This window comes from Euprymna scolopes, chromosome 28 (genome assembly GCF_053919585.1).
Source record: "Euprymna scolopes isolate OS-2025 chromosome 28, ASM5391958v1, whole genome shotgun sequence".
In the NCBI taxonomy this organism is placed as follows: domain Eukaryota; kingdom Metazoa; phylum Mollusca; class Cephalopoda; order Sepiida; family Sepiolidae; genus Euprymna; species Euprymna scolopes.
In genome coordinates, this window is record NC_136509.1 from 50,098,665 (window position 1) to 50,122,018 (window position 23,354).

The 23,354-nt window shown below is 31.8% G+C and overlaps 1 protein-coding gene across 1 annotated transcript in view; it reads right to left on the minus strand.

Annotated features, from left to right (window-relative positions):
* Positions 1–23,354, minus strand: part of LOC145249605 (uncharacterized) — a 188,793-nt gene that overhangs the window by 120,138 nt on the left and 45,301 nt on the right. The window contains exon 2 of the mRNA XM_080111315.1: positions 1,719–1,905. Within this exon, the coding sequence (XP_079967441.1) occupies positions 1,719–1,905 (187 nt within the window). The remainder of the gene's footprint in view (positions 1–1,718; positions 1,906–23,354) is intronic.

The following is a 23,354-nucleotide window of genomic DNA, read 5'->3' on the forward strand; positions in this document are numbered from 1 at the left end:
TATGATAAATTCGATTTTTTTTCGAGGGGGGGGGGGATTGCATTAAAAACATAAAATGACGAAAAATTTCATTTAATTATTTTTGGAATTAATTTTTGGTAGATCTTTATTTTTTTAGGGTTTTGCCTACTTAGCTATTTTTTTTTTTTTTTTGCGATCGAACGGGCATTCGCTGCTATTTTTATGGGAACAAAAGTTGTAATGATTTTAATTTTAATTATTTCTTGGGGGGGGGAGGGGAGTTTTCTTTCCAGTGCTTAATACCCGGAGAATAGTTTCTTCTCTTTGTATCCCTTTTGCCGAAATATCTGGCGGAGAGGGTATCACATACTTCTTTTTGGGGGCGATTATATTTACATGTTTTCATCCGTTCTTTTATTTTTGGAATTGTTGTGGGGGTATCCACGTTGCCCATAATGAAAACGATTAGTATAGCAGGTGTATTCTAAATGGAACTTCATGTCAACCCAGGCAACGCTGAGTACCCATACTAGTATATATATATATATAAATATATAAATTGTGACTTTATCTATTTATAATTAATTCAGAAAATATAGGATTAGTTCTAAATTTTTATATATTCCATATTTTTAGCATATTCATAATGAGTTCAAAAGTTTAGGATTTTGCCAAGCATATATTAATAGTTTGTTTTCAAGAATTTTATATATATGGAGACTGTTTCCCCTGCAAACTACAGCATGGTCATCTTCAAATCCAATGTCAACAAATACTCGGCATAAACCGTCATTATAAGTAATCTAACTTTGTTAATTCCATTCATTTTTTTCAATTAGATCATCATCATCATCATCATCATCATCATCATCATCATCATCATCATTTACACGTATCCTCGAGTGGCCTTTGGATTTGATAAATAGTGACTCATTATATAAAAGCGGAAATTTTACAGTGACATCGTTTAAGATATATTTGAAAACGTCTCTAGTTTATTTTAAACCACCATTGACAGTAAGTTAAACATAATGCTGGATTTTGAATAATTTAACCCCCCCCCCCCTCTAAACGGAGCACTCTGGGCTAGGGAACAAAAATAACGTTTATGATCTTATCAATACTTTCTTAAATTTAAAATTAGGGTGTTTCGGGTGACAGGAAATGACTCCTCTCCCCCCTTCCCTTTCTGGAAGGATATGTCCTGTCTGATATAAAACGGATCTATTTCAAGAGAGAGAGAGAGAGAGAGAGAGAGAGAGAGAGAGAGAGAGAGAGAGAGAGAGAGAGAGAGAGAGAGAGAGAGAGAGTTGTGTGTGTTCTCTAAACACCAGGATGCGCTCGTTAATACCTGTCCTTTCAAAATTCGCTGTGCTGTACCATTCTAACTTCCAAGTGTTGTGCATGTTCTGTAAACGCCAAGATAATATATTTCCTTTTACTTCCCTCCCATGACTTGTGAAAACATGCAAGGATGTGCTATACAACTCTAACTTCCAAACGTTGAAGAGTATGACCAACATAGTCAACAATTAAAACAATATTTTTTTAAAAATCCCAAAGCTGATGAGTATTTTTGCATACGTTTTGTGTGATTAAAATATATAATGAAAATGTTTTGGGGGAAACAAGCGTTAATCAACTCAACTTTAGTATACTAATAGAGATATATGAAACTATCAAAGCGTTGACTTTTTTCTTTAATTCTGAAAACAAAACAAAAATAAATAAATGGACAAAATCAAAAATATATTTACGATTTAGGACAGCTAATATGAGGGGCGTATATCCTGTACCAGGTTCATGGCAGTTAATATTAATATTCGCTGTCCGTCGTCTGTCGTCTGCAAGAAATCCATTGGTTGTCAAACCGATTACGTTCGTTTGGCTATTCGATCGTTCTTTTTTCTTAGCTTGGTGACTACGGTCGGGATTCAATATTTTCTGAAAAAAAAAAAAAAAAAATTCTCAGAGTCATACACTGACATAAAATAAAAAGCATATAAAAATCGTTTATAATATAAAGAAAAGTCGGTACTTATGCAGAGTAAGAACCCTGCTATCGTTAGAATTTTTAAGGCAGTTTACATCAAACACTGGAAAGTGCTGAACGAAAGTTTCGTAATTTTTCCTTGTGCAAACGCTGGCCAATTATCTCAATGAAAAATGTAGTATTTCTATTATTACAAAGATAATTCAATGAAAAGTTAATTGAAAATGAAAACAATGTTATTTTTGTTTTTACAAAGAAAATACAAGGAATAATTATTGGAGAATTTTTACGAAACGAAGAAAATTAAAATTCAAATAAATAAATAAAAAAAACACTCATTATGAAGTAAGTTTCATGAATAAATATTTATTTTTTTGGTTAACAAACAAGTGATAGCAAACAAAAAATTCTTTTTAAGTTTTTACATAATTTTTTAAAATAATATTTTTTGTTCAAATGAAGAAAACTATGTAGTTTTTTATACAATAAACCAATGAAAGCATATAAATGTTTTCTTAAAAGATGTTGGCCGCTGCGATTTTATTGTTTCAGTGTTTTGGAATCTTTCAGCATTTTATGTAAACTGTCCAGAAAATTCCAACAATAGAAGAGTCCTTATTCTGTATAAACACCTAAAAGTCATAATTATTTCTATGTGTGAGTAAAAGTCAGATACTACACAGGGTACACTTACAGGCTTTACATAATTAGATTTAGTGTCATCCCGATTTGGTTATGGTAAAAACTACTGTTCCCTTGGGGTCACCAGGGATCAAGTTAGTGTATGGCAGGATGAGGTTTTAAAATATTATGTCTGTGACTAGAAGTCAGATACAACGCAAGACACGTTTACATCATCTGATTCAGTGTTACCTGATCTGATTATGATAATAAGAGTGTTGATATTCATTCCCTTGAGGCCACTAGGGACCAAATTAGTGCAGAAGAGCGGAGCAAAATATTTTGTGTTCAGTTAAAAGTAAAAATCTACAGAAGACACTCTTACAAATCTTATATCATCCATCATATTCAGTATGACCGTAAACTGGTTATGGAAAAAATGCTGTAATATTAATTCCTGCAGAATCACTAGGGACGAAATTAGTGCATAAATTGGTGTAAGCAATGTTAGTTTAATTTAAATTAATTTAACTTACCACTCTTGAAAATTAATGAGCAAATATTTTAAGAAATATTTTAGTAATTTATCCTTTTTTCTTTCCTTAGTCACCTTAAAAAAATCAGTTAAGGGTACTAACTCTGTCCAAACTTTTTAGTCCGTTAAAAATGGGGGAAAGTTATAGTTCAATGACTTAAAATAAGCGCTTTATACCTAATTGATGGTTGAATATTGTTAAATTTATACTCATTTTTGCATTAAATACTAATCCTTATTAATCTCCAGTAATCCCTAATTGTGCATCAAACGGATATCCTAATACTTAGTTTGCAGCACGTTATTATAACAAAGGTCCCTACAAAATTTCAGTCAGATCAGCCCAATAGTTTTCGAGAAAAAGTGTGCATAAATGTGGTATTATGGTGACTAATCCCTATTAATTCATATTAATCCCTGTGTATTGAGCAGGTATTATAATATTTAGTTTGTGGCATCTTATCATAATTAAGCCCCAAACACAATTTCAATCAGATCAGTCTAGTAGTTTCCGAGAAAAAATGAACAGACAGACTAAGATAAATATCATATAGATTCTTTTCGTAAGAGTTATCGTTCCTAACTTTTTTTTTTCCAAATTTTCTTATTTAGATTTTTATTTGTTCTTACTTAATCAAAATCGGATTCACTTTTTATTTTCATACTGAAAATAAAATGTAACTCTAGAACACAGAAATACTTACAAAAGAAATCTGAACACGATACAAATCAGTACAGCTAGTAGTTAAAAGAAAAAAACAAAAAACAAAAAAAACCCCAACATTTTTTACTCCAGCATTCAGTTTCGAAATTAAACAAACCGAGTTGTCTATAAAAGAAAGAACAATAGATATTTAACTGGGACACCATTCTATCAATTTTGCTCAGCACCCGAATTACTCTCTCCTTAGATTGCTAGAAATATCCCCAACTCACAAACAAATGAATATTAGAATGATTTGTGGCAGTTGACAGGAAGTCTTCAAGGAGAGGGCAAGCCATTAACTGTTATTTTACAGAAATACTATCCTAAAAGTATTTCTTTCAGGAAATCAAGCTTTTATATTTATGGCTGGTCCAAATAATTTACCATCGTTCTCTCTCACTCTCCTGAACGCAAGCCCAGTTTAATAATAACCTTTTTTTACAAGTGAACCATCACTTATCAAGACCCAAAGGCCACTAGAGGATAAGAGCTGATGAATATAAGGTGATACAATAGTGTAGATTGGGTAGAATTTGAAAGCAGCTCAACAGGAACTTGTTTACATTGAACTTGAAGGCTACCATATTGTAATCGACTGGGAAGCAGGCAACTGGAACATTGTTTCACAGGCGGGCAGTTCTAGGAAAGAAGCTTGGTACATAGAATCTACTTTTAGATTTAGACACAGATAGGGAGTGGAAGAAATTGTTAATAGTGATTGTAGCTAGACGAGTGATTTTTGTGAAAGTTCGGCAAGGGGGGACCATAGACTGCAGCTCAGATGAGCACTTGCCATGAAAATAGCAATAGAGGCGAGACAGGCTTACAACGTTTCTTTTGTGGGAAAGAGGCTGCAGTAAAAGAAAAGGGCATCACTTACTAGGTTTCGAAGCTGGTTTTGGATTCTATCAAAGCAAGATAGGGCACGCTGAGCAGCTCTTGCCTAGAAATAGCAACAGTAGTCCATCCTAGGATGTACTTGGTTCTTATACAGATAGAGGATTGGATCGGCAGTGAAATACCCATTGGAGCGGTAGAATGATCAAACTATTTTCCCAGTGACCCCAGCAAAAGATTTGATGCATGTGTTTCATTTCAGATCAGAAGTGAAAGTCAGTCCCAGAAGCTTGTCAAGACATGGTGCTTCCCCAAGACGAGAGCCATTCATTTCAATTAGGGCCAGATGGTGATCAAAGTGATTATGATAAAAAGAGAGAAGTTCGGTTTTAGATGCATTAAAATTAAAAACCTTACAAACATATTGTTGTGGGGAATCATCCATGTACAAGATATAACTTATTCTGAACTGTATAAATAGATCAAGAAATATCAACTCTCGGTGTGGCTTGTGTAATTTCATAGTAAGCCATCTTTGCAACACGTGCTACGACTGTTGTTCTCTGTACATTCTGTTTTGTTTCAATACAAATAACCGTTTCTAATCCATGTCCGTGTTTTCCTTAGTGATCCTTCTTGCCTACAACACACTTTTTTTTTAATGAAATGAAAACTTTTATATTTATGGCTGATCCAAATATCTCATTATTCTCCCCCTCTCACGAACACTAGCCCAGTCTAATAATAACCTTACAGACATTTATTTACAAAAATCAGACTTTTATTGTCATGGATCGCTCAAATAACTTGTCACTATTCTACATCTCTCCTGAACCAATAGTTTCATGATACTAAACCAACAAAAATAAATATAAATTTTGAATAAGTAACGTTCAGACAAACATGTGTTAATTCATTTGATAGAAAATAAAACAAAAGAAACAGAAACAATAAACCAGCAGTAGAAGGAACAAAAAAAGTAATGCATAAAGAAAGAAATAAGTAAAAAGAGTTTCTGAATTTTTGAGATAAAGATTGATAGACGAGAACAGTAATCTGAATAAGTAAAAAGAGATGATAGGACATTGAGATTATATATAGCATTATATGTCTATTTAGTATTATTAGAATGGGATAGTGTTTAAGAGGGTTGGAGAAATATACATGCTTATACGTTATTAGTGTTAGATATTGACCGGACAAAACTGGGTAACCTGGTCGATTATTATTATTATTATTATTAGAAAAATAAAACAATTAGATTTTGGAAAATGTGGATTGACAGCTTGGAATATTTAATCAGGAATTTAACTCAGAAAATAAAATAAACAAAGTTGATTTTTTCGAATTTTAAAGTAGATTGGAATTTGGTTAGAAGTAAACAATGTTATAGCTTACATGAACGATATGTGATTTGGTCTGCTTTGCTGACGTAATAGTTAGTGAACAGCGATCAAACTAAGGAGTTGGCGAGGAACGCGTTAGTGAACAGATATGTGGACAACTGTTGGAAGCGGACAGGGAACCGAGTGAACACGTAGAAAGAGACTCAGCATGCCAAACTATGACAAAGAAATCCATAAGATGAATAAACCCCATGCAAAATATAACTCGTTGTTATGGCGTCCTTTTAAGGTTTGGACAAATAAGAAGGTATGTGGTTCCTTTGGTCTGAGATAAGCTGACATATTGGTATCGTTTGATAGTAAAAAACTGTCTGTAAAAGTTTGTGTCACGTTTATTAACTACGTGTATTTGTGAAGAAGCAGCCGCACACAGTGGACATTTTATATACATGCAGGACACAATGGACATTTCATGCATGCAATAAAAAAAACATTTTATACTACTAGACGATAGATGCATTCAGACACGTATATATACCAAACACACGTAAACATACACACACACACACACATATATATATATATATATATATATATATATATATATATATATATATATATATATATATATACCCACCGGCTACATAACATTAGTAAAAAAAATCATTGTGCAATTACCAAAATTATCTTAATGTGAAAAATGCAGACACACGTAAAGTTGTCCCAATAATTTTATCAATAGAAATATGTGTTCAATGAATTAATGTGTACATTATAATCTTAAGCTTGTTTTTAACTAATGATGCATCTCTTATCGAGTCCTGGAGGCTACTCGAGGATAAGAGTCAAAAAGATTGTTAATTGGACAATGATGATCGCCACAAGAGCATTGGAAACAGTGATAGAATAGGCAAAAGAATACTTAAAATGCTTGATTATCCAAGAAAATAATTACTTATATTAAATTTGGAGATTACCATGCTGTAGTCAGTGGGGAAGCAGACTTGCGGTATATTGCCCCACAGATGTTTCATTGTAGGAAAGTAACTTTGTTCATGGAAGTTCTGTTTGTTTTATCGGTAGAGAAAGAGAGAGAAAGATAGAGACAGAGAGAGAAAGAGAGAGGAAGGGAAATTCTTTGTTATTGTTATAGCTAGGTATGTTTTTGCTGTGAATGTTTTATAATGGGGACCAGGGATAGGAGCTCAGTTGAGCACCTACCATAAACATAATTATATAGAATATATATATAAAAAAATTTAAATACAAATTTATTCCTGCAAAATTCCTTAAAAATGGATGAGAGTTCTTGAGTTAGTAAATGTAGAACAGTTGAGGTAGCAGGTTCAGTTCACAGAGGAAGGTTAAAAAACATGGAGTGGGGAGTGATAAAGATGGACCTGGAAGAAATACGAATAAATAACGACCTGGCCAGAGAAAGGTTTCTTAAAGCCGTCCAACCCATACCAACATGAAGAGTAAAAAGTGGACCTTGGGTTTACTTTCAGCAGCTTCCTAACTCTCACTTCGCTTCTTTTGTTTGTTAGTCTTTATATTACACGAGCCATGTTTCTGATAAAGGGTGAAAAATTGCTGCTTTCTGTGTTGGAATCTATCCATTTATCATTGGCTAGTTTTAGATTTTGAAGTAGTACTTTTTTTTTTAGCTCCTTACATTAAGTGGCTTCATGCTTTGTCTAGAGAGATTTCCATAAATATTTAAAAAACGGACATGATGATGATGATGATGATGATGATGATGATGATGATGATGATGATGATGACTGAACCATGTGTGTCATTTGTACATATATACCGAACATTGGTTTATTTATATTCGTGAAATAAATTACCAAAAGATCATTGTTATCTTCAATCATTTCCATATGTCTGTATTCAACATAAACTCTAGGGTTTCTCTTATGCAAACAATGAACTCTTTTCATAATACCATTTGTACCATTATGTTCTGCATATATTTTTAGATGAAATCTTCATTTTTAATCGCCTCTACAAAACCACTTATAAAATGAAGACCAACTAAATCAAAGGATACCAAAACATAATCTTCCTAACCCTAACCTTCCTAACCCATTTAACGGAACAGTTTGGGATCGATTTCACCTCAAGTATTTTAATAACTTTGGTGGGAAGAGTATGAATAGAAAACTTTTAGCAAGAGGGATATCAAACTACTTACACTTATACCAGTGGCAAAATGCCGTCTGGGGCCCTATTCATTTTCACCCATTTCTTTGAGAACAAAACAAACAAACAAACAAACAAAAAGATTTATAATGATGTTGATTGAAAAAAAAATTGAAAAAAAAAATGAATTTGAAAAACAAACAAAATGAAAAAATATTATCTGATAAATAGATTTATTGCATTTTAACTTTGTGGGCTTTTGCAGAAGCAAAGTCACTTATTTTTTTGTCAACGTTCATCAGCTTCATAGTGTCATGCTCAATTAATAAGAGCATTTGAATATGCTTGATCTTAAATAGGTTTTGTATTATATGATGATGATCTACCTTATTTCATGGCTATATGGACTCTTCTAGACACTATATATATATATATATATATATATATATATATATATATATATATATATATATATATATATATATATAATTTTAAATCAGTTAAAATTTATATTTATAGAAATGAAAAAATAAGCGTGCTTGCTAGTAAGTGATAACAATTACTTAACCAATATAGCCAATTTACCTACTTTTTCAGAACCTACGCTAATTGGATTAGAATGTTATCTTGAAGATAATCCCATAAATATGCATATATTCAGAGATAACATTAACCGTAATGCCTGGCACGATGTGTTCATTTATAGATAAGTGCCAATCATGAACAAATGAGTCACGTATCAAATCAAATCTTTGATAAAAACATTGATTTTACAATAAAACAATTAGTATCGTCTAATTCTTAAACTTTGTTCTTTATTTATAACTAGTAGGGAGATCCGACGTTACCCAGGATTAAATGAGGATCGACGAACGATGAAAGTGCCACCCTTCCATACTTTTTTATTATCATCAAAATCAGTGAAATTGTTCATTTTTTCATCAAATCGATTGATTGTCTACTCTAAATAGAGACCCACCATGGTGTACCGGGTGGAAACTTCAACCCAGTGACTTAGTCCATAATACATTGTAGTCTACATTGCACTGTAGAGAACTTGCTGTTGATTTTATGAAATTATTTTTATGTAATGGCTTGAATTAAAATGCAAAAGTCAAGTATTGTTGTTCAATTGTGTTCTTAACAGAAACATTCATTTCGAGCATTTGATTGTAGAAAACTCCTCGTCTCTGCCTTGTTTTCATTTTGTATTTACGTGTTTCTGAAACAATATTTTTATTTCTTTTCAATTTTACTTTTGCTGATGACCAATAAACTAAACTATGCGTCAGAGTTTTGATTGTTGATAAAAGCTAATGCTAACTGCGCCAAGTTTATCAAGTCTACGACTCTCTTTAAGATTTTAGTAAATTCATCATCTCTTCCTCGTCTTCATTTTGGAATTAAATCGAATTATATTCATATGCTTCATCGATCCACAAGAAAAACTGTTGAATAAGAATTAAATATTGATTTTGTAGGAAGAAAGCTATTGATGACAAAGAATTGATAAAGGCACTGGCTTACTTTATATATTAGAAAGCAAAAATCTTTAATTCTGATTTTTTTCACTTACAAAGATTTATTATAGGACGATTACCCACTTCTAAAAAGGAGAACAGGTAACAAATTTTCTTTCAACATTTTTAGGTCAATATTTGATTAAAAAAAATATTGGCATTTATCCTCCAATCGATGGAATCGTTTCGACCGTTAGAAGTGCTCAAGGAAATATTTCTTTTTGCAATTAAAGGGAAAAAAAAAATTATACGTTAAATCTTACAAAATTTATAAAATAAATAAAAAAAGAAATCAATGTTTAATGACTAAGAACGAATAAAAATTCGATTTTTTTTTATAAATGTTACAATATGAATAGTTCCAAAAAGTATTCTATTGCATTTTCTCATTTTTTAAAACTGTATATTGTCGGCAGTGATGTAGCAATATTTTTACTGTTTTACTAATGAGTCGCCACTTATCAAGATCAAAAACCACTAAAGGACAAGGGCCACTGAAGGTGTATAAATTGATTGGTGAATGATGAGGATTGAAAATATCCACACACTACTTACTCAAAGCAACAGCCGATTTAGAAAACAAAATTCTCCACACTTTGTCAGAAACATCGCTCATGGAATGTGAAGACCAAAAGACAAAATAAGGTGAGGGGTGGGGACGACAATTATCCAAGTAAATCAAAGATCCACTTTCTATTCTCGTGGTTGAGCGTGTAGTAAAAACAAAAATTTCTACAAAGCTTAAAAACGTTAAAGATTAAAAGTATGGGATATGACGTTATGGGCAGGAAGTCCAAAGTGACACGTAGCAAAGAGGATCGTAAATTATTTCTCTTTGGCTGGCAAGATGATCAAATTCAGACATCTTTTTCGAAAACTATCTTCACCCTCCCCTCCTTGCGGAACAGGTAAGGAGAAGGTTATGTAACACACGTAAAAAAAAAAAAAAAACAACAAATTTGTCATTTTCTGACAGCTGATCGGATAATCGCTTCAGCATCTTCCAGCTGCTTATGTAACCTGTTGGAAAATGCCGACACGAAATTGGCAGAGGTTATTTCATAAAATGGACAAATACCATTAATTATAATTTGCCTCACCATTAATCCATCAAACAACGAAACTTTTTGAGATTTCCAATAATTTTTTTTCATGAAAAAAAAAAAAAAACATTTTTAAAAAATTAGACTTACTATATTTAAATCTGGAGTGAAAGTGAGTCTTATGAGTTTTCTCAAGGAAAGAGAGAGCATTCATATCAGCTTGAACAAAACAAGGATCTGGGTGTTGATATGAAAGAAAAGCTTGTTTTTAGAAGTGTTAAAAGTAAAAACCTTTTTTTATTTCACATGGTACAACATGTGTAACGTTGTCCGGGAACCAAGACGTTGTATGCTCAGTCGCAAAGTAGACAAAGAATAGGAAAAAAACTTTTTCTGCCTAACAACGACATTTATTTCCTCGTTGTTATGGCCGGCACGTCACCCACATGATCGTCTTCTCAAACGTGCTCTCGGACGTCATTCACGATTTTAACGCGATCTCTTTTTTTAAAGTCTTTATTTTTCCCTACCGGTGACGTCATTGTGCATGCATTTGCATACGCGCGTCCATGCTATGTTACACATGCTCCAGATCATAAGATATAGAATCTGCAAAGATTTGATCACCAATGTTCTTCAAAGTGTTGCCGTGTCGTCTGCATAGATGTCAACATATGATCTCAGAATATGATTTGGTAAGATCATTTAAAGAAAATAAAGAAAAGAATTGAGCCAAGAAAGTTAATGACAGAATCGTTTTACAAAGTTCATTCCCTGACATCACTATTGATAGTTATTCATGCTTAGATATTAATGCAAGCAGAAATAGTAAGCTATGAGCCTTAGAATTGGTTGTTGAATAGATTCAAAGCATAAACGAATGATGTACGACGATGCTTCCGTTCAGTCTAGCAAGACAAAGGACATCCCCTGTAGAGGCAGCTGCGCATGTAATTGTAAGGCAAGGGTTGCCCAATCCCTAACTACACCTCTCCTGAATCGGCACTGTTTGAGTCCAGCGCCAAGGAGAAGTTCAGGACGACTGGAAACAATGCAGAGATAAGCGAAGAGTACATAAAGTAACTGGTCAGAACTAAGTGGTCACCCATTTAGTACTGACCAGGTTCAAGATTGCTTAACTTCAGTGATCCAGTGGGAACCGGTGTGTCAACGTGATTATGCCGTATATGATGTACACATCCTTATAAAATTAACAGAGATGATCGTCCACTACGTTATTTTTTACAACTAGTATCTTTTACTTTTTAAATTGTTGCAACTTCCTTGACTTTGATACTTCCGACTAACACAATAAGCAGCAAAATCTCACTCCTTCTCTGTAAAGCTTTCTACACTAATAATTTTTTTCCCTCAGACTGCTAGATTTTGGAATTCCCTTCCTGTTTTCTGCTTCCCCGACTGTACTAACCTGCAGAAGTTTAAGTGTAACGTGAACAGACATCTCTCTGCTCAACAGTTCCCTGTTAGACACGATTCCAAATAGTAGCCCTTACGTTCTAAGTGACAATATGCCTTGGTTGGGGGCGAAAATGAGTAAAAAAAAGATGAAATTACAGAATAATTAACAACAAAAAAATCTCCCCCTCTTCATGATAAGAATGGCTTTCTTAACATTAACGCTATTATTTAGCCATTCTTAACACGGAGAAGTAGTGGGCTTTTTTTTTGTTTTGTTTTTAGCTATTCTGTAGTTTCAGCTGACAATTTAATAATAAAAAATACCAATTCAATTAAAACGATTAATTTTCTTATGTGAATTATCATGGGAAACGCGTTATGCCTTGACACAGTTTTCCCGTCTGCATACCGGAAGTGAATTTCAGTACTTAATCTTTACCATAATCCGTTAGATGCAACCTCCCCTCACCATGTGACGTTTACATAATAAATAATCACATTATTATTATTATTATTATTATTATTATTGGCTCACAAGGAGTTTCACACAGGTCATAAAAGATCTCTCCTTGAAAACAACCTGTAGTGTTCCCAGATTTCCAGTACTCTCAACCTCAAATGAATTTGCATTATCGCAACAGCCGATCAGGTCTGGTCAGCGCTCTCTCTCCTCTGTGTTTCCATTCTCCTTGAGCCTTCCCGGCTATTTGGCAGCATTATTTTTTTAACTGGGGGGGGGGGGGCGGTGATTGGGTAATGGGAGAAGGGATAGATAACTCATAGATATGCAGCTTTATTATTCTTGGTTCCATGTAACGCTTCGTGTTTTGTCTCTGCAACAGCTCGTCTGGCCTGCGCATGTGCAGCCTCATCATCATCATTATTATTATTATTATTATTATTATTATCATTATTATTATCATCATTATTATTATCATCATTATTATTATTATTATCATTATTATCATTATTATTATCATTATTATTATTATCATTATTATCATTATTATTATTATTATTATTATTATTATCATTATTATTATTATTAATAGCATAGTTTGAAAACTGCATATTGTTTTTATAAAAGCAAAAACATAAAAAGTTTTCCACTGTTTTCTTTTAACTAAAATAATACAGATAATTATTTAATAACTTTTTTTTCATTTTATTAAAAACAGCCAGAAAATGGTTTAATTAGTTTTAACAAAAGTGTTTTTTATACAACAAAAAAACGTACAAAATTTTTAAGAAAAAGTTATTTACAAAGAGTTAGGCTAAGATGCCATTTTGAATATGACGTTAAGTGTTCGGTAATTTATTCAAGCACTCTGAAGAATAATTAAAAGTAATATGAAAAGGCAGACTATACTGCTGAAATACCATTAATTCTGATATTCTCTTATTCTTCAAATATATCCAGGGCGCCAAGTAGAATGTAAGCAAAATTGAAAGATCGTTTCTTATTTATTTAAAAAAACAATCTAGTGCAGTATGTAGAAAATAATATGAGTTAAGAAATTAAATAAACGGTGACTTAATAATGATTTCATCTATTAAGAAAATAACCCGGTGATTAGTGATGACAGGAGGGGGGGGTAATTATAAGAGGGTTAAACTCTTTACAACTTTCTTTATGGGAAGCAGTTTATTCAAAATAAATGCTATAATTTGTAAATGAAGACAAAATGTATGCATAGTTTCGTGAAAAACGCTTTAGAAAGTATTTTAAGAAGTCAGTGCAAAAGATTTGTGTCCGATTTGTGGACCAAGCAAAGAATATGGACCCAGGGCTGGCTTCACTTTGAAAAGGACAAAGACCAGGTTGGAATTTTATGTGGACTGCATTTATATATTTAAAAAACAAAAGAAATAATAATAATAATAATAATAATAATAATAATAATAATAATAATTAGCGGGACCTGTGGAAATTCCACAGCGGCATCATTCATATGTGATATATTGCTGCTGGCCATTCCGTGGGCGTTCAGCATGAATGAAGCAACCATCATATTATTCTAGCCCTTTTGTTAAAACTGTATCGCTCCCTCCCTTATTACAATGACATCTTTGATATATTGTCTGGGCTGATTATTTCATTACAAACACAGCAATCATTTTTCATAATTCTTCGATATGTTACTAATTTTTACAATCATTTTTTCATATTTTAAACCCACATTATCGCCCATCCCATGCCTGAGGATTTCATTACAATCACAGTAATCAATTAACTCCATTTCATCATTTTTCATAATTCTTGGATATGTTACTAATTTCGACAATCATTTTTAATAATTATGATGCATATTATCGCTCCCCTTACTAAAATAATAACTTGGATACAGTGTTTTGGCTGATCAATTCATTACTAACGCACAAATCAATGAATTCGCATTTTATCATTTTCCATAATTCTTGGATATGTTACTAATTTCTACAATAATTTTTCATCATTTCAACCCACATTATCGCCCAATCTTACTAAAATGATAACTTTGATAAATGGGTTGATTATTTCATTACAAACACACTAATCCATTAACTCATATGTTATAATTTTTCATAATTCTTGGATATATTACTGATTTCGACAATCATTTTTCATGATTTAAATCCACATTATCCCCCCTCTTACTAAAAAAATAATTTGATATATTGTCTGGACTGATTATTTCATTACAAACACCGATCAATAACAAACATTCATCATTTTCATAATTCTTGGATATGTTACTGATTTCGACAGTAATTTTTCATAATTACAAACCCACATTATCCCCCCTCTTACTAAAAAAATAATTTGATATATTGTCTGGACTGATTATTTCATTACAAACACACCGATCAATAACTAAAATTTCATCATTTTCATAATTCTTGGATATGTTACTGATTTGACAATCATTTTTCATAATTTTAACCCACATTATCACCCACCCCCTTACTAAAATAATAACGTTGATATATAGTCTGGAGTGATTATTTCATTACAAACACACCAATCAATAACTCACATTTCATCATTTTTCATAATTCTGTGATATTTTATTAAATTTGACAAACATTTTTCATAATTCTAACCCACATTATCGCCCCCTTATTAAAATAAGAACTTTTATAGATTGTTAGGGCTGATTATTTCATTGCAACTACACCAATCAATTAACTTGCATTTCATCATTTTTCATAATTCTTGGATATGTTATTAATTTCGACAATCATATTTCACAATTATAACCAACATTATCGACCCCTCCTTACTAAACTAATAACTATGATATATTGCATGGTCTGATTATTTCATTACAAATACATCAATCAATTCTGGGTATTCTCATAGTATATATGTTCCACCTATCTTATCCAATCCTGGGCGACGCTAGGTATTCTGCTAGTATATATCTTCCACATCTCATTCAATTCTGGGAGACGCTGTGTATTCTGCTAGTATATACTTGCACTTACCTCATCCAATCCACCACCCCACTGTTAAAAAATATACATGAAATAGGGTAATGTTTTTAATCATAAACTTTTTCAGCCATTTCCCGGACTGACTTTATATGCCCAACCCACTTTTAAAAATATACATAAAATAATGTAATGTCTAAATCTTAAACTGTTTCAGCCATTTCCAGGAATGACTTCATATCCTGCACCCCACTGTTAAAAATATGAAATAAAGCAATGTTTTTAACGAAAATGCTTGCAGCCATTTCCGGGACTGATTTATATCCCCCACCCCACTGTTAAATATATACTTGAAATAAAGTAAAGTTTAAATCATAAACTGTTTTAGCAGTTTTTCAAAATTAATACATAAAAGCATTAACACGGTTAGGGATTAGCCAACCATTACTTCAACATGAATTTCTGAGTGTAGTATCAGTCTCAGCATTCGAGTGACTTTAATCCCCCCACTCCTTAAGAAGAGTTTTTGCAATTACTGCGATGTTGACATTATGGACGAAAATATGAACTCAGGATTACTTGATATATTTATGTGATTTTTGGAATGTTACAAATAAGCCCCTAGCTTACACTGATCCATTTACCTGATTTGGGAATCAGCAATACATCCATGTGATTTTGGGAATATGACATCTTATATCAATGTAGTACATCATAAATATATTATTTACATCTTTTTTTTACAAAAGATGACGTCATCACCGGAAGTATACTCGTCAGACTATCATCCCCTCTACTCAAAAAGAAGGAGGAGATTATGCCTGGGATCTCATTACACTCATCAAATCCATTAACTCATATTTAGTATAATCTGATCACGTGTATGTTCTTCAATCTCAACCAATGAAATTTGCTGGGAAGCATGACACACAAAAGAACACACATATTAATATATAGATGATAAAAACCAATGTAATAATTGAAAATTTAGGGCACTTATGTCTCATATTTGCGGTCAGTGAAGAAGGAGAAATCTTTCTAGACTGAGGTAATTTTTATGCATAAAAAAAACAGAAATGCAAGCAACAAGTATAAATCAATCTTGGCGGCAAAAATCCGTGAAACATTTGCAAACATTGATTAAAGTTGTGTGAATATAAATGTTTTGTAAATAATATAACTTATTATTATTATTATTATTATTATTATTATTATTATTATTATTATTATTATTATTGTTATTATTATTATTATTATTATTATTATTATTGTTATTATTATTATTATTATTATTGTTATTATTATTGTTATTATTATTATTATTATTATTGTTATTATTATTATTATTATTGTTATTATTATTATTGTTATTATTATTATTATTGTTATTATTATTATTGTTATTATTATTATTATTATTGTTGTTATTATTATTATTATTGTTATTATTATTGTTATTATTATTATTATTATTATTGTTATTATTATTATTATTATTGTTATTATTATTGTTATTATTATTATTATTATTATTGTTATTATTATTGTTATTATTATTATTATTATTGTTATTATTATTGTTATTATTATTATTATTATTGTTGTTATTATTATTGTTATTATTATTATTATTATTATTGTTATTATTATTGTTATTATTATTATTATTATTATTATTATTATTGCTTTCATCTTTTTCAAATTTTGGTCGCAGATAAATAATAACGCTCACAGAAAAAAAGGACTGCATAAGAAAAAAAATCAATCGTGATTGCCAGCGGCCACAAACATTCGCGAACATCCTAACAATTTAGTTATTTTATATTTGTTTCTGCACGGAAAAACTTTGGTTTAAATAGTCTTAATCATAGCCTCTGTTCAGTTTTGTGAAACAATGGATACTCCTTGTAATGGTTAGCTGTGCATGCAATTGTGAAGTAAGTGTTGCACCCTCTCCAATCACATTTTCTTCGATTGGCACAGCTTGACTCCATTGGTAAGGAGGAGTCTAGGATAATTGGAAACAATGACAAGATAAGCGGAAACCATATGCAACAGCTGACATTCCCAAATGGTCACCCATTTAGTACTGGCCAGATTCAACGTCACTTACCTTCAGTCATCTAACAAGGGAACTGGTGTATCAACATGGTTATGCTGTACATTTTATTAATATAGCGATAACATACATACGTACATATACACACATCTATAAACATGCACGTATACAAACAAACACAGGTTCTGTCACACCAAAGTAAAGAGTGTGAGCCACCTGACATCCAACTGTAAGGTTCTGCTTGGGGGACAGGAGCTGCTATACAACGCAACACAATGAAGTGTTCAAATAACTCCACTGGACAATCTGTTATATGGCATAATCACATTGGCGCATTAGTTTCCATTAGATCACTGAAGTTAAGTGACGTTTAATCTGGTCAGTACTAAAATGGGTGACCATTTGGGAATTCCAGGTGCTGTATGTGCTCTCCGCTTATCTCGGCATTGTTTCCAGACGTCTTGGATCTCTCCTTGCCACTGGAATCAAGCAGTGTTAATTCAGGAGAGGTGTGGTTGGAGATTACACAATCCCTGCCTCACAATTAATGCACAGCTACCCTTACAGGGCATATCCATTGTCTTTCGCGACTGAATGGAGGCATCAACGATCTGTAAAAAGTTGAATATCAAATGTAGCAGTCAGTTATGGGAACATTGTGTTGGTTGGTTGGTTGGTTGATTTTGTTTTACGGCATATCAACCTTTTTCGGGTTATTTAATGCCGAATCCAAAGATTTTGAAGAAAATTTTTTTAATAGAATATATTTGTTGTTTTCAAGTCGGTTTCTATTTAACCCATAGTTGAGACACTAACAGGTACTCCCATTCTGGGTCAGAGTGGACCTGGGAGCAATGGCAATTAAAGGGTGGCTCCACACTCCCTAAATCCTGCAAGCTGGGACCTCACCACTGGATATAGTTTAAGGTCATATCCAGGACCTATGGGAACATGTTTACCAGAAAGGACAGTTGGAAATAAGTCATACACCATCCACTGTGACGATGCAATACCAACAGCTACGTACCTAGAAAAAAAGGGAACAATTAAACCTGGCATAGTGATATGAGACAAGGAGAAAGAAGCAACCTTATTAGAAGTTATTGTCCCCCAATGATGCAGGGTTAAACTGAGTTGAGAGGCAAAAGATAACGAAATACTAAGATTGTATGCATGACATGAAAAGAAACTGGAATCATAGGAAGATCTCTATCATTCCAGTAAATATAGGAACAACTGAACTTATGAAAAGGAATTTTCTAAAGCTACTTCACAAATATACCCAGTGAACCATGAGCAAGAGAGATCCAAACAATTGGAAAAGGAACGGTCAGAATCTTAAAAAGATCTCTTGGTTGGTATATCCGAGTTAGTGGATGAATGTTTGGCATCCGGTAGGATGCCCCATCCCCAGCTTGAGCAAACTGATAAGAAAATTTTTAAAAAAGAGAAAGCGCACAACCGTACTGATATATACTTTTGTATGCTTATCGCATAAATATCCCAACCAATAAATTCCCCACCCTGGTCCCGATTCCTTCATTACACATTATTTATTCCTTCAACTTCCTCACTTCCTCTTTCTTGCTAATTCCGTTTACATCCGCCCATTAATTCCTCATCATTTCCTTTGGAAACCCATCCTTGCAGACTCCCTGTTCTTTCCTAAAAGCATCTTCAACCAAGTCTCCATCATTTAAAAACACCCACTGCAGAAACAAGACTCCTCGGAGATGACTTTTCTTCATCAATAAATCTTTGGCTCGGCTTCTTCCACACTTTTCCTTAATTCCTTCTCTAAATTGATCACAATACTCACATTCTAAAAACTAGGATGGTCTGATCCAATGTCAACCAACTCAGAAACGAAAATTATTAAAAAAATATTTGCTGACCGTTTTTCTTTTATGATTACCATCAGAAATAGAAAATCTGGAATTTTTTGGAATTTTCTAAAATCATTCGAAATTATTATTTGTTCTTTTTTTTTTTTTTTTTTTTTTTGCTTTTCGTGTAAATTGCTGCAGACAAGGCATGAAGCTACTTGATGTAAAGAACTAAAAAAAAGTAAACAAAAAAACAAAAGACAAAAAAAAACTAACAATGCTTAACGTTTTTTTCCCCAATAGAATTTAATTAACAAGTAAAACACTACCCGTCATCTAGCGACTATTAATCTAGTTTTACGTATATTTTTTAATGCATAACTTACATTAAATACTTTTAATATAAATATATTGTAATTTTATTTACTAATAATTTTCATTTAAATTAACTCCCTTAAATAAACATAATACTTAAAGAAATGTTTTGATAATTCGTCCCTTTTGATTAAATCACTTTAATCAATTAGTGTCAATATCGACAAAACTATTGCATATGTATAGGAAAATAGGACAATAAAGGTACAAATGAATAGCACCAAACAATTATTTATTATAAACTGTTTAAAAAATAGTTACAGAAATTCAGTATACAAATAGATGTGTTTGGCTCTTTACTTTCTACTATATCTATATAGCTAAAACAGTAGATGTATGTGTGTGTGTGTGTGTGTGTGTGTGTATATGTGTGTGTGTGTGTGTGTGTGTGTGTGTGTGTGTGTGTGTGTGAAAATATTTAACTGCTAAACTCTTAAACTACTAGCACATACATAACACTAAAATTAACAGGAAATAGTAACCATACACCAAGGACTGTTTATAATGAGTAAAATCTTTGTTTGGATGGATGAATAACACACAGAGAAATATGTGCAAGTTGATATGCAAGAAATGCAAAATGTTCATTTCAACTTGCCAACATATTTCTATTACTTTTGCGCATGTGCAAACTTATTGATAGCTTAAAGTGGTTTAATTTAAATCTTTTTTTTTTATTAAACTGTCAATAGCTCAAATGGCAGGGAACATGGCTAGAGCACTAAATGTTTTGGTTTCGATTCTAGTTAATGGCACCCAAGTCATTTTTTAAAAAAACTTTTGAAATCAGTACTATATATTAAATACAATATAATATTCAATATAGTATCGACTCTGTAATAATAAATAATAAATATGAAACTAGAATATATTTAAGCATATTTTATGACCGGGCAAGTCTGGTCGTTCTTCCCTCTCGCTAGTATATAATATTTCAAAAGACTATTTTGTATTGGCTTAAGTAAAAGTGAGCTCTTTGATGGAAAGAAAATTTTCGCATCTAAATATAGCATAACGAAAACAATAATAGTTACTTATCCATAATACGAGCTCAATATAACACAATTATAAACTAACTAGACTACCCGTGACCCATTGGGTCAGTATGTTATTTTAGCTATGGAATTAATGTATGAGCGTGATACTTGTGATGTAAAAAAAAAAAAATAGTGTTTTGTAACATAACAGAAACATTTCTATGAAAGTATATTAAAATGAAAAAAAGAATATAGATAGATTTCTATGAGTCGTTCTATTTATAATTGTTTATTTTTGAAAAAAAAATAAAAACAAACAAACGTACAGCCATTGAATTATAAGTGGTTTACCATACTTTTAGGTAAATATGCACTGAACAGATACCATAATTCTTCAAGTTAAATTCAAATTTTGATATATCTTTTAATTTAAACGCGAAGAAAAAAAACAATTGGGACGCTGAAAATGTACACAGTAAAACAATAAGGTTTAATGTCGCGTTGATTATCTATTTGTAACGCAAATAAAAAATATACTTTCGGGATTATTTATTTATGTTGGTAGTGTAGAAGAAAATGTATGAATGTTTTTAAGAAATGTGTATTAAAAAATGGAGAATAAATTTAAAAAAAAAGGAAGGCTGTGGGTAAATCGCCGTTGTAAAATGTTCTTATAGTTGTCAATGGGTTAAAGTAGATTTATTTGTAAGAAAATTGCGTTAAAATAACTTAAACGTAATACGGAAATGAATGATGTAAAAAAAATGCTGAAAGTATTAACAATTGTTTATTTAGATAATTTAAACACGAAGAAAAAAATAAACTATTGGGACGCTGAAAATGTACACAGTAAAACAATACGTTTTATTGTCGCGTTGATTATTTGTTTATGTACACATACACAACCGGAAGTCGTAGACCGGATGTTGGGTTACAACACCCGTTACAAGGTCATTTGAGTTTTATAATTATATAGATTACAGCACAAGTTTTTTTGCAGGATGTATTTTTTATAAGTTTTTTATGTTATAAAAGTCGAGAAAAATCTACCGATGTAAAGTATTCAAATTTGGAATTTTTTATTAACAGGTGCTTTGTATTTTTCAGTGGACGTGATGTAAGCCACTAATCGTGCCACGGAATCATGTGAAATTTATAAATAAATGTTAGGATATTAAATGAGATAGAGTGGATGCTTCTTTAATCTCGCAACATAAATTAACCTAAATAAAATGTATTCCAGGATTTTAAAACGTCTCCTCATCAACATAAATGGAGAGGGAAGTGGAGAGAAGATACCAAATTTTAACCAGCTTATTGAAGTAAATATAGTTTGTGAACCTAGAAGGTAATTGTTAAAAGATACCGTTTTTTTCTTTTTTCATATGCATTCAAAGAATATTCACCCATAAAATTATTGGAATATCTTATGGAATTATTTTATTAAACATATTTCTACATCATTAGTTTTCAAGTAAACAAAAAATAATGAATATACTTACTAATAATCCCCCCCCATTCACAAGGAGATCATGTTTTAATTATTGTTTTTATTTGTTAGTTTGTTAGCAACTTTATGCAAAACATTATCATTAGATTTCGGTGACTTTTTTTTTTATTTACAATTTACAATTTATTATTTTTTATTTATTTATTTTTAGGGAAGTCCCCCATTAAATTCTGGAGGTGATCGAATTTAATATCTGAATACATGATTTTTCTTTTCGAAAATTCGGAAAATTCCTACTGCTTTATAATAAGCATGAAGTTGTATTACATCCAAATAAAGCATGGACAAAAAAGGCACATGCTAATCATATGCTGAGTCCAACAAATTTCAAAATTAAGACATCGTCACCATTGGTATGGCTACACTGATACTTTGCTTGTTTAAGACATTCAGAAAACATCTGCATAAGTCTATGTTTATTAGATTCATTTACCAATAAAAATTATTTTCTTTGCTGGAACCATAACTGACAATACAGGAAATGCCTATACTGGCAGATGAGTATGCGAACCCACCAAAATATTTAAGAACAAGCCAAACTATTTAGATGCAGCCAAGAGACACACATTGCATTTGGTGAAGACCAAGAGCTCACCTAGTGATAGTGCACAGCAGAAAACCTACCATTAAGTAAACCGCCGGGAATGTTGGTGAATCAAATGCTATCATTGTGGTGAAGAGGGGCATAGAGTGATTGATTGTAGAATCAACTATAAAGTATGACATCGAAACTGATAATACCTCGACCAGATATCGACATTTTGTATTCGAGGCGCAGTTATCAAACATCACAAATGGTAGCAATATCTCATACATAAGGATATTGCAAGGCATTGGAACATCACAGTCTTTGCCTTTCAGAATGACAGGTTTCACAAACGAAACCCTGAATATTCCCATTTACCATGTGAATATAAAGTCAAAGACGGTTTATGGTACCATATATATATATATATATATATATATATATATATATATATATATATATATATATATATATATATATATATATATATTAATGAAACCAAAAGGATGTAGTGTTTACCTGATATACGCAATAGTAA